Source organism: Solanum lycopersicum, chromosome 4 (genome assembly GCF_036512215.1).
Source record: "Solanum lycopersicum chromosome 4, SLM_r2.1".
Taxonomy (NCBI): Eukaryota; Viridiplantae; Streptophyta; class Magnoliopsida; order Solanales; family Solanaceae; genus Solanum; species Solanum lycopersicum.
In genome coordinates, this window is record NC_090803.1 from 60,245,520 (window position 1) to 60,259,343 (window position 13,824).

The 13,824-nt window shown below is 32.3% G+C and overlaps 1 protein-coding gene across 1 annotated transcript; it reads left to right on the forward strand.

Moving 5' to 3' along the window:
* Nucleotides 1-1,112: 1,112 nt before the first annotated feature.
* On the forward strand, nucleotides 1,113-8,305 carry LOC101248382 (cellulose synthase A catalytic subunit 2 [UDP-forming]). Its single transcript, XM_004237761.5, has 13 exons — nucleotides 1,113-1,710; nucleotides 2,205-2,615; nucleotides 2,691-2,793; nucleotides 2,887-3,067; nucleotides 4,401-4,667; nucleotides 4,795-5,140; nucleotides 5,245-5,382; nucleotides 5,464-5,589; nucleotides 5,691-5,903; nucleotides 6,040-6,316; nucleotides 6,493-6,689; nucleotides 6,776-7,126; nucleotides 7,274-8,305. Exons 1-13 carry the CDS (start codon nucleotides 1,630-1,632, stop codon nucleotides 7,853-7,855), a joined length of 3,273 nt encoding a protein of 1,090 aa, XP_004237809.1. The 5' UTR covers nucleotides 1,113-1,629; the 3' UTR covers nucleotides 7,856-8,305.
* The last annotated feature ends 5,519 nt before the right edge of the window (nucleotides 8,306-13,824 follow it).

Sequence of the window (13,824 nt, forward strand, 5' to 3'; positions counted from 1 at the left end):
TGGTACAACAACTAACAAAAACAATTTGAAAAAATTCATTTATTTTTGTGTCTTAGGTTTGTATGGTTGAACATAGGGTATTTCCTTGATTATTTAAAATGGATCATAAATCATAGAGGGGTGACTTTTAATAACCATAAACCATTAGTTACAATATTATAAAACATATATATAGAAAAATTTGGAACTTTATAGTCAAAGCCACATTTATTGCGATTATTTCTTTTACTTATACAAATAAAATATACACGAGCTATATATTTTTCACGAATTCATATAAACTTTATCTAATTAATTCTTCAAATTGTTGTGTTTACTACCTTAATTATTCTACGTATTTAGAATTCCTAAATAGTGTACATTAACAATGTTTTTACTTTACTTAAATTGCACTTTGGCCGGTGGAATATAAATTAGTATTAGTAATAAATAAAAACTTTGGATCAACCCTCACATGAATAGCATTTGACTCAACTATTTCCTCACTTTTCTTTTAACCAAGAATGAATAGTTTGACCAAAAAAAATTGAATGAATAGTTACTAATACTAATATATGTAATTTATATTTTATAACAATGTATTTATAATATTACTATAACCCATCATTTTCTCTCTCATTTGACTCTTTTAACCCTAACCACCCTATGTACAACTATAACAGACAGCCATAAAGAGAGGAAAAAAAAAACACTACCAGCTACTTCAATTATTACTAACAGAGAGTTACATTTGATTTTTGACTTATTTTAATTTGTTACTTGAAAGTTAGTATTTATGTAATTTTTTTAAAATTTGTTTATATATGAAAAATAATAATTTTATTTAAATAATATCTAAAATAAGTCAATCCAAATAGACTCTAATTAATGACTCGTTAACCTAAAAGCTCCAATTAAACTATTCAATTTACTAATATACCCCTCAACCCCACCACCAAGTACACCTCCTTCCTTGGGGGGCCACTTCAACCACTACCAAATTGGACCCATAGTTTCCACAGCCCATTTCTTTTGATCATCATATCAAACAAAAAATCTGTTGTACCTTGTGCTTACTAGTTGTACTTTACACTTGATGGATCCCTCCTCCTTTCATTTTATTCTCTGCTTCACAGCTCAGCAAATAAGAAACAAAAAATTTACCAAGAAAAGAGAGTGAGCCCAAATAATTACATGGGGTTTCTCATAAGTAACAAGAAAAGAATCCCAAAAACCCAAAAGAGTCTTTATCTTCACATTACCCATAATGCTTTTTAAAAAAAAATTATTAATTAATAAAAATCAAAACTTTTTACATTTTCCAGTTGTATTATTATAATATAGCCAACCCCACACACAAAATTTTATACACCTAATTTTTCTTTACTATAATACTGATGTGTTTGTTTGTGTATGTTTATACATCATTTTCATTCATTATTATTTATTTCTCTAATTGAGGGAAGAGGGGGTTGTTGTTACTTGTAATGGGTGTTTAAAAGCAGTGTGTCATAAAGAGAAGAGGAGAAGGGTAGTGCTTTTCTTGAATGTGTTATGGTTTGAGGGGATTTCACTTTGAGTGGTCTCTAATGTGCTGAAACTGAAGAGGGGTTTGTTTTACTTCTCCATTCTTGATTGTTTTGACTCAAAATGGATACTAAAGGGAGGCTTATTGCTGGTTCACATAATAGAAATGAATTTGTTCTCATCAATGCTGATGAAGTTGGAAGAGTAAGTGCTTCCAAAATCTTATCGTTTTGCTCTTTTCTTGCTCCATTTGAGACAATTTCAAGAAAAAATTCAGTCTTTCTTTAAAGTTCGCCTCCTTTATTTTTGGTGTCGGTGGGGGTGTTAATTGACCATAGTTTGCTCTCTCTGAAGTTACCATTTGCTCATTTCCAGTTTCTGTGCTAAAAAGTTGCCAATTTGGAGGATAAAGTTTCAAACTTTTTCTTCCATTTTGAGGGATTTGGGGGTGTTGTCTTCTAGTTCTTCAATTCAGGAATAAGGAAGATCCCTAATTCATTGCTTTTGTTTGTGAAATATCTAGATTTAATAACTTGCCAAAATTGGCTTTTTCCGCTACCACTTTCAAGTTCAATTGATTCCTTATCTCTTGCATTCTTTTTAGGCAAGTTTTTTAATTACATGTCCAAGTGTGAATTAGTGTTGAGGAGGATTCCAATTCTTGATCTAAGGAGGTTTTAATTGTTTATTGGTTACAGGTAACTTCTGTGAAAGAATTAAGTGGACAGATTTGCCAGATTTGTGGAGATGAGATTGAAGTTACAGTAGATGGGGAGACATTTGTTGCTTGCAATGAGTGTGCATTTCCTGTTTGCAGACCTTGTTATGAGTATGAAAGGAGAGAAGGGAATCAAGCTTGCCCTCAATGTAAAACTAGGTACAAGCGTATTAAAGGGAGCCAAAGAGTTGACGGAGATGATGAAGAAGATGAGTTTGATGACTTAGATCATGAATTTGATTATGATGGTACACCTAGACATCTTTCTGAGGCTGCACTTGCTCGACTTGGCCGCGGTACCAATTATAATGCTTCTGGGCTTAATACCCCAGCAGAAGTAGATCCTGCTGCCCTTAACTCAGAGATCCCTCTTCTTACTTATGGTCAAGAGGTAATGCCTCAAGATTGTCATGTTTTTTGTTCTCACTATGTTGAATTTTAGCTAAAAAGTTGTAATTTTGCGTAGGATGATACAATTTCAGCTGATAAACATGCACTTATCATACCACCTTTTATGGGTCGTGGGAAGAAAATTCATCCTGTGCCTTATACTGATTCATCCATGTCTTGTAAGTTATTCTGATTAATGCAAATTTTTAATTCTTTGGCCAATTTTCCAGTGCTAGATGGCTTAATGTGTTTGATATGCTTGATCTTTGCAGTGCCGCCTCGCCCCATGGACCCTAAGAAAGATTTGGCAGTTTATGGATATGGTACTGTTGCATGGAAGGAAAGAATGGAGGACTGGAAGAAAAAGCAGAATGATAAACTACAGGTGGTTAAGCATGGAGGCAAAGGTGGTGATAACGATGGAGATGAGCTGGATGATCCCGATCTCCCCAAGTAGGTGTATGCATTGATTTTTTTTTCTATCTAAATTTAACCCCATGACTGATCTGTGATGTGATTTGCACCTTACTTGTGGGATGGTGACTTGCAGTTGTTGCAAGCTGTATATATTATTGATACTGAACTATGTGCTGAATAAAATACTCAAGTGCTGTGCTTTTCTTACTGTAGTACAAGGCCTGGAAAGTTGGTCATGTCACATGTGTTTTGAGTTTTTATGAGGTCTTTTTAGTTGAGACTGTGTTCACAAGGTTGACGATACCAGACGGCAGCTTAGTGTAGTGCTGGTTACTGTACCTTTCAGAAACTAATATCGGCTATCACTCTGTTTCCATAAGCATGTTAAAGGAAAATTTTCATAATGGAAATAGTATCTACTCCAAGCCGTTAGTCAAAAGGGATACGTTTTAAAATTAACCATAGATACATACATACATCCCCTTTTTGCTGCAGCAGCCTGCTAGCTGCATTGACATAGTTTTGGGGCCTGGGTTAGATTTGTGTGTGACTTGGATGTACTTTCTTATTGATCAAACTCGTGTATCTGCAGTTTATAATTGGCTTTGCAATTATTGTCCTTCTGGAAGAATCTTATCAAAAAGGAACCTCTTTAATGAGATAACTTACTGTTATTTCTTAATAAAGAATAAAACAAATATAAGTTGTACTTCCCTAAGAAAAAACCAAAACGTTCGGGAGATGTATTGCAGATTAGTCACTTGAACTGAGAATTTCTTTTTGCAGCATATCCATCTCTTTGGACAAATTATGGTTCTGGAGTCTTTTATTCAACTTTATTCACTAGTCAGATTACCCAAATAAACAAAGAAGAAATAGTAAATAATTATATTGGTATAATACTGATTCTACAACTTATTGTACATGCATAGCTTAGTATTGTGTTCTCTTTTTTCTGTTGAATTCTTTTGGACAGCTCAGATGTGGGATGGGGGAAGGTTCGCAACTGGAAGAGTGAGAAGGGTTCAGGGATCGATTTTACCCTTCTGGACTCTGTCAATATATATTGACTGAGGAGTTAGGGTGTTCCGATTGCCACAATTTCTTCATCTCGTTATCATGATTATAAATTCACTACATGCTCTTTTAAAAAAAACAAAAACAAAAACTACATATCAGAGCAATATGGAATGTGCAAATGTTATGCTTCATGTGCTCGATTTCCACTTCTCTCTTTTGTTGATGTGATATAACATGTTGCATGTCGGTTGGCTTTATTGAAGGACCTTCCTAAACTGCTATCATTGCTTCGTTTGAACATTCTCTGGATCAGAAAGATTTACCGTTCTTACTATATTTCTGTTTGCAGGATGGATGAAGGAAGACAACCACTTTCGAGAAAGCTGCCTATTGCCTCTAGCAGGCTAAGCCCATACAGATTATCCATTTTAGTCCGCCTTGCTGTTCTTGGACTCTTTTTTCACTATCGAATAACGCATCCTGTCAATGATGCATATGTATTATGGCTGCTATCTATTATATGTGAAATATGGTTTGCTGTGTCATGGATATTTGATCAGTTACCTAAATGGTGTCCAATTCGTCGAGAGACATACTTGGATAGGCTATCTCTGAGGTATGCATAAACAATGCATTTGTATATAATAATGTTTGTGTACATTGGTAGTTACCCTTATTAAAAAATATGTGTGTACATGCCTCTCTGGTCATGTCCTTACCTTTTAGTTAAATGTTTTTCTCAGGTATGAGAAAGAAGGGAAGCCTTCTGGGTTAGCCCCTGTAGATATATTTGTTAGTACAGTGGATCCCCTAAAAGAACCTCCACTTATTACTGCAAATACTGTTCTCTCCATTCTTGCTTGTGACTATCCTGTGGACAAGGTTTCGTGCTATGTCTCTGATGATGGTGCTGCCATGCTTACTTTTGAGGCTCTCTCTGAAACATCTGAGTTCGCAAGGAAATGGGTCCCATTCTGCAAAAAGTTCAACATAGAGCCTCGAGCGCCCGAGTGGTATTTTTCTCTGAAGGTTGATTATCTGAAAAATAAAGTACTGCCATCGTTTGTGAGGGAACGTCGTGCTATGAAGGTGTGCAAATTATCAAATTTATGGTCTTCTCGACATTTTCCTTAGATGGTATGACTATAAAGACCTGTTGCTAAGACAACTTGGGAACATTCTTTTTTGTGCAGAGAGATTATGAAGAATTCAAGGTTCGGATAAATGGGCTGGTTGCCACAGCACAAAAGGTTCCTGAAGATGGCTGGACCATGCAAGATGGAACACCTTGGCCAGGAAATCTTGTCAGGGATCATCCTGGAATGATTCAGGTATAAATCTGATCTCTTTTATATCCTTACTTTAATGGTGATATTTTAACTAACTAATTTTTTATTCTTATAATTGAAAAGGTCTTCCTGGGTAATGATGGTGTCCGTGATATTGAAGGGAATGTATTGCCTCGCCTTATCTATGTTTCTCGTGAAAAGCGTCCTGGATTTGACCACCACAAGAAGGCTGGTGCCATGAATGCTTTGGTAAGTTCTCTTCCATTTCTCCTTCTTCCTCCTCCCCTTCTTTCCTTTTTAAAAATATTGCTCTGGATAAGCTTTTGACCCTTTTTAAAATGTGATTCTAGATGCGTGTATCAGCAGTCATATCAAATGCTCCTTACATGCTCAATGTGGATTGTGATCACTATATAAATAACAGTAAGGCATTGAGAGAAGCTATGTGCTTTATGATGGACCCCACTTCAGGAAAGAAAATATGCTACGTACAATTTCCTCAAAGATTTGATGGTATTGACAGGCATGACAGATACTCCAACCGCAATGTTGTCTTCTTTGATGTACGTAAAATGCCTTCTTCTGGGTATTTTGTTATGGAATGTTGCACCTATGTATTGTTTATGTTATTGCGTAAGTATACGATATGCACCATTAACTGCCTGACAGTAAGCTAATGTATTCCATTTGCGGTAACAGATCAATATGAAAGGACTTGATGGGATCCAGGGTCCAATTTATGTCGGCACTGGATGTGTCTTCAGGAGGCAAGCCCTTTATGGTTATGATGCTCCAAAGAAGACAAAACCTCCAGGAAAAACATGCAACTGCTGGCCGAGATGGTGTTGCTGTTGTTTCGGTACTCGAAAGAAGCACAAGAAAGCGAAAACAACCAAGGATAACAAAAAGAAGCCAAAAAGCAAAGAGGCTTCACCACAAATTCATGCCCTTGAAAATATCGAGGAAGGAATTGAAGGTATGTAAAGGAACTTTAAGAAGCCACTCCTAATGGCTATTTTGTAGACTTAAGTCTTTAGATTAATAAATTTGGATCCCTTTTCATTGCAAGGAAACATCCTAATGGAACTACTTTCGAAGTGAAACTTCAGATTCCTGTATGCATAATTGTTGTTAACTTGCTTTTTTCTGCAGGAATTGATAGTGAAAAAGCAGCCCTCATGCCTCAGATAAAACTTGAAAAGAAATTTGGTCAATCACCGGTATTTGTTGCTTCAACACTTCTAGAAGATGGTGGCATTCCTCCAGGTGCAACATCAGCATCTCTCTTGAAAGAAGCAATACATGTTATTAGTTGTGGTTATGAAGACAAAACAGAATGGGGCAAAGAGGTAAAAAAAACATGTTGAAATTCTATAACCTATTTCAATTTTCCGGAATGCACTCTGCATTTGGTCTAACTTGTCATATGTACCAGATTGGATGGATTTATGGATCTGTTACTGAGGATATCCTTACTGGATTCAAGATGCACTGCCATGGTTGGAGATCCGTCTACTGCATGCCCAATAGGCCTGCATTTAAAGGGTCAGCTCCTATAAATCTTTCAGATCGTCTTCATCAGGTTCTGCGATGGGCTTTGGGATCTGTTGAAATTTTCTTCAGTAGACATTGTCCAATTTGGTATGGATATGGGTGTGGTCTGAAGCCTCTGGAGCGGTTTTCGTACATAAACTCAGTGGTCTACCCATTGACTTCTATTCCATTGATCATATATTGTGCATTGCCTGCCGTCTGTTTGCTTACAGGGAAATTTATTGTTCCAGAGGTAAGTCTTCCCATTCAGCATTCCTTGCTTCGAGTATTTTATTATTTTCTCATATTACATGGACTCTATATCTTCAGTCCAAGGCAGGTAAGGCCTTTGTTGAATCACTGCTTTCAACTAATCACATGATGTTTTGCTGAAATGCAGATTAGCAACTATGCTAGCATTCTTTTCATGGCACTTTTCATAATGATTGCTGTGACGAGTGTTATTGAGATGCAATGGGGAGGTGTTACTATTGATGACTGGTGGAGAAACGAGCAGTTTTGGGTGATTGGTGGTGCCTCATCTCACCTATTTGCTCTTTTCCAAGGTCTTCTTAAAGTTTTAGCTGGTGTCAACACTAGCTTCACTGTTACTTCCAAAGCAGCGGACGATGGGGAGTTTTCTGAGCTCTATCTGTTCAAGTGGACATCTTTGTTGATTCCTCCTATGACTTTGTTAATTCTTAACATCATTGGAGTTATAGTCGGTGTCTCAGACGCAATCAACAATGGTTATGATTCTTGGGGTCCTCTATTTGGTAGACTCTTCTTCGCCTTATGGGTCATTGTTCATCTGTATCCCTTCCTCAAGGGTTGCATGGGTAGACAAAACAACGTTCCAACCATCATTATTGTCTGGTCCATCCTTCTCGCATCTATCTGCTCCTTATTGTGGGTGCGTCTCAACCCATTCACCGCCAAAGGTGGACTCAGTTTAGAGGTATGTGGCTTGGACTGTGATTAAGTAAGCAGCATTGTAGAACATGTTGTATGATATCAAAATAGAGCTCAAACTCAGGGAGAAGGAACAAGGGGTATGTTTTTATCTCCCGAAAATTTGGTCATCGACGAAAAGTTTTGAGTTGGACAAGCAAGAGAATGAGCTCTGTGGATTGTTGTATAAAGGGCAGAATAGCAGATACATTGATATTTGTTTTGCAAAGTTTTTTTTTTCTTTTTTTGATTCTTTTGATAGATTTTGGGATTTGTTGCTTGGAGTGCAGTGGAGTTTCCATTATTTGTAATATCAATCAAACATAAAAATTGTTGTGTTAAGCCACAACACCCCCCTCCCCTTCTTAATAACGGACTTCACATAGAAAAATGTTGTCAAAAAATTTGATCAGTAATTATGAACTATATTATACTGTTTTAATTTCAAGAAAGTGAAACTCCAAGACTTTCCCTGTCTCAAGACTTTCTTTTAGTTATTCTTTTATGCTGGTATTCTTTGCAGTAAATTAGTTTTATTGAAATTTTCATCTGTAATTAAGAAGTTTATTCGATTGTTGTACTAGTTTTTGCATAGACAGTACATACTGCTTCAATGGTATTAGCTTGTTTCACATTATTGAAATGAAGTCTCTGGTTTATTCTTTTTTTCTTTTGCTTCGGTTAGGTTATCGTACTATTGATTGTTGCTAATGTTCTTTCCCTCGTCTATATGGTTCTTCGCGATTGCGTCTCCTTTTCTGATGGATTTTGGTTTGTTTGATTTGAGTCGAGGGTCTATTAAAAATAGCTCTTCTACACACGCTATTGAGCCTTAGTAGAATATCTTATTGTTACTGTTGTTGGTTTATCTCAACTGTCAATAATACTTTTGCATTTTTTCTTAAATTTTCACTCCTAATTCACAATATAAGCATATGGTGTCTAGGTAATTTGATTATTTTCATGAAGGTATATGTGCATATATTTGGGTTGAAATTCTTTTCTTAATTCTTAAAAATAATTAATTGCTTACCTTATAAACTGGACCAACTTACTACATGATTAATAGGTAATGTAAGGTCTCCTTTCATTCTTATCAACAAAAAATTAAGTAAGATATTTTAACTGGAATATACCTCTGATTGTTTAGATATTGTCTTTTAACTTTGATCAATATATAATCATTTCTTTTTAATATCCAACTATGTATAATTATATTTCTCTTGATAGAATGTATCAAGCTTAATCTTTTTTAGAATCATAACTCAGTGGAGTAGGAGATGTTGGGATCGAAAGATTAAAGGCATTATGCGGAAACTTACAATTGCAAATTATAGAGGTGGTAAAACAGATGAAAGAGAAAAACATATTATTAATTAGGTTTTTGATCAATTGACCTACGTAAAAAAATTAATATAAAAGAAAATATTGAAACGGGTTGGAGAAAATCTTTTTCTAAACAAAACTCTTAAATGATTACTATGTGGATGCTTTTGCGTTGGTATAAGAAAAGAGTTTCAATTTTTAGAGTTCCAAATTTTTCCTCCCAAGAAAGAATAACCAAACATGAAAGAGAACATTATTTTTCTTCCGATAAAAATAAAAATAATTATAATAATACTTTGACTTGCCTTCCAGATAAATCAGGGCATAATCCTAACGGGCGACAACTACTATTAGGTTTTTCTTACAGCGTTGGCTAAAGAAACATCAAATTCAAGTTTAACACTAATTAAACATTATATTAGCAAAAAAATCGAAGAATCTTAATTTTATATGGTATTATAATAACTGCTCACCTATTGCAAAATATCAAAGAATCTTAATTGCAGAGTATTTATACTCTAAAGCATGCATGGTGACCTGGATCGTCTCAACAAGTTTGGAGGCATAAAGCAAAATTTCATAAATAGGTCTTATCTTATTTAGTTGTCATATATAAATTAAATAACTATAGCATATTCAATGTAGTCTTACAAGTGGAATCTCGAGAAGGTAAAATTTACGGAAAGATAGTATCTACGCAGACTTATGAAGTAAAAATGAAAACAATGAAACATTTCAAACAAAAAATATAGTATAAAGTTGGAATAATAAAGTCTGTAGTAATGTGGATTCATTATAATCACCATTATACGAATAACAAAACAGGTAGCTACATTAGAAAGGATGCTTCAACTAGCTAAACACTATTTTATTTCTCAATTATTACAACGACCTCCATATTAAATAAAGTAAAGAAGATGGTTTGGTAGACTTTAGAATATTCAATAATGAGAGAATAAAAATAGAAAAAGAATCGAATAAAAGGTAAATGTATAAATAGTATTGTGGGTTCATGATAATCGCCAAGATATAAATAAGTCAACAAAGTAAGTAGCTACCTAGAAAAAAATGCTATAATTAACCAATTACTATTTTATTTCTCAATTATTATAACGATATCCACATTAAATAAGTAACGATTACTACGATCATATTTCCTACCCTAAAAAAATATTTTCAATTTTTTATATATAATAAGAGCCCTAAAAAATCTGAAATCTCAAGCAATAAGTAATGACCTTATAATTGAGCCGTCACCAACATAATTGGGTAAAGAAAGTAACAGATGTATTCTTAAAATTAAAATGTTAAACATTTTGATTGTCACTTAGTTTTGTTAGATATAAGCTTTTATATTTTAAATTTAGTAAATATATTCCTACTAATAAAAAGAGTAAAACATACATCATTTGCTAGACGACAACCTATATATATGCATCACTCTTTAAAGGAGGATATATCTACTTTTCCATCTTGAATTATTTTTCGTACTCTTCTTTTATTCATCTCTTAATAAAATATTAATTAGAAGAAATTTATTATTATTTATCTTTAATTATGGTTTATGATATGATAATAGCTACTCCATAAGAATGCAAGTTTTTTAGCCTCTAATCATATAAAAAAGAGACTAAAACAATTTTATAAAAACAGAATGGTCGAAAATAGGGGTGTACATGATCGAGTTGGTTAGGGTTTTCAAATATCAAATCAAATTATTTGTCTCGGATTTTTGAACTTATAAATCAAATCAAATCAATAAAACTCGAGTTTTTCAACTTCGGGTTTTTTTGAATTTCTTCGGGTTTTTCGATTTTTTTTTGGATTTTCAGGCTTTTCAATAAAATATTCATACAGACATATAATTTACTTGTACTTCAAGTCTTTCTTTAGTCCTACCAAATGTAACTATCTCAGTAATTTCTCAAGAAAATAACAAAAAATATGATATGATTAATGTCACTAAAATATCCAACAAAAAAATAACAATAAAATCGCTTAAACAAATATTGCAAATATATAAGTCATAATGAAATTGATCAGAATTTAAATTACTAAATCATGCTAAAATAAGTTTAGTAAGTATCAGTTATATGACTAAATTAAAAGAGAGTAAAATTAGATCATGTATTTTAATTTTCTAAATTTATGTAAAACTAAAAAACAAATATTCAATATTATTGTCATTCTTACACTTTATTTGGATCATTATTACCCATTGTTTCATAATTTATTGTATTATAATATACTCTATTGTACTGTACTGAATGGTAGATACGATGTTTGTATAAACTGTATTGTTTGTTATTATTTGATAATATTTTAATTGTTCGATTTGATTATATCCTACTTTATTGTAATTTATAAATTTACTAAAATATAGTTCATCTGTTAGAAGCAACACGATAATCTAACAAAATTATTCCTTACTTAATTAGCAGTATTTAGTCCTAGATTAGAAATAACTTTAATAGATAGAATCTTATGAATAATTGGATTTTTCATTAAAAATAATGCATTCAAATCCTAAATGAGTTTTTATAAGTTAACTAAATAATTATAAAAAATAGAGTTTTAATATGACATGGCATGCCATAAAAGAAGTGTTTTGTAATGTTTAATATATTGTGGGGGAAAAGACGAATAGTTGAATAATATTCTAGTCCAAATAGATATAAAAGTGATTTAAACTTGATGATTATTCAGAAATTAGGGGTGTGTTTGGTAGGAAGGAAAATTTTTTTTTCATGAAAAATGTATTCCCAAAAAATATTTTCTTGGAAAAATAAGTGAATTTCTATGTTTGGTTGACGATTAGAAAATATTTTTTAATATTTAGCTGGTGAATGGAAAATATTTTTCAGTAAATATCTGTTATTTTTGACTTGAGACTAAAAAGTACTCTTTAGAAAAAAAAATTCTGATTCGAAAATCAACCCCGATAAAGCGATAATTGATGTAGGATCCAATCACGACACCCAACTAGGACAAGACTCTGATGACCGTTTCAAAATTCGATCTTGAGGTTTGACCCAAGATCTAATTCAAGAAAAAAAATCAAAAATATTTTTTAAAAAAATTGACTGGATCGCTGGGGAGGTGGGTGGCTTAAAATTTTAAAATTTGAAATATCTTTAGAAAAATAATTTATTTTTTTAAAAAAGAACTATTTGGATAGGAACTAGGGGGGATTGGCATATAAGATGAAGATTTTTTTAATTTGAATTATTTCCCTAAAATAATTTTTCTGATAAAAATTTTCTGACATGAATGGCCTGGGTTGGTTTGGCTGGCGTAAAAATGAAAAAATATTAAAATTTGAAATATTTTTTAAAAATAATTTAGTTTTTTAAAAAATTAATTGACGGATATGGCCTGGGTTGGGAGTGGTGGGGTGATGGTGACCTAAAAATAATTTTCTTTTGAAACATTTCCCAAAATAATTAAAAAAAATAAAAATTGGCGGGGTGACAGAGGGAGGGGTGGCCTTATTGTTGTTAAGGGGGGGGGGGGTGAAAATTTAAAAAATAAAATTGAGGGTGGGGGGTTAGGGAGTAGGGGCGGTTAGATTTGGGTGAGGTAAAAAATACATTGAAATTTGATATATTTTCAATAAATATCTTCTTTTTTTCTAAATGGATAGGGTACGAAGAAAAAAGTAAAGTTTTGAAAAAAAAATTTCTTAATTTTGAAATGAAAGTCGTATTCTTTAAATTTATAAAAAGATAAATTGATTTGAAAAATATTTTCAAATCTTTAAACTAACCAAACATTGAAAAATCAAACTCGAACCTAGGCAGACACTGGTCAAGCCTATTTGCCTATTTGTTCAAACCAAATTTTACCGGTTCAAGATTTTGCATTGGTATTGAATAAAAAAATCATTGTTAATAGTGCAAATTTGGATATCTTAAATTATTTATTGTATTCTTATTTTACACGTCTCTTAATAGAACATTAATTAGGAGAAATTTATTAGTATTTATCCTTAATTATGTTTTAAGATATGATAATAATTACTCTATTTATGTGCCATAATTGAGATGTTTATATTCTTTATAACCAATAAATACAAATTATAAAATGAGAAATCATGATTCATTTTGAATTAAGCTTATAAAATTACAAATTAATTTGAGATAACATATCATATAATACTAAAAGCATGAACAAAAAAGTTGAAAGTTGAATTACGATTTTACCTTTTCTGTAAATTCAATTATTATAAAATATTTAAATATTTGATTGTATAAATTTAATTAAATTTTAATGACTTTTAGACTTTCTAAGATTAATTCCTAATTAAACATCTAATTTATTAATATTTATCATCTATAATCTATATATATATATATAATAGTTATAATTTTTTTTAAAAAAATCTTTTCCTAAATTTCTTTTCTTTCCCTCTTCTTATAACTTTTTCCTTAACCCCCCCTCTCATGAATAATATAATTGATGTGGATAAAGTATTATCCTTTATGATAAATAACGAAATTTAATAATTTAAAGGGTACAAATCTATAAAATGGAGACGCACATTGATAATGTCCTCTTGATTATTATTAAAGAATGACTCTAGCTTCACAGATTTAAATTCATTAATGCTTAATTACATGATAAGAACTTTAGTTGTTCTTTTTACATGGTTTGCTAACTTTAATTTTTTTCTTC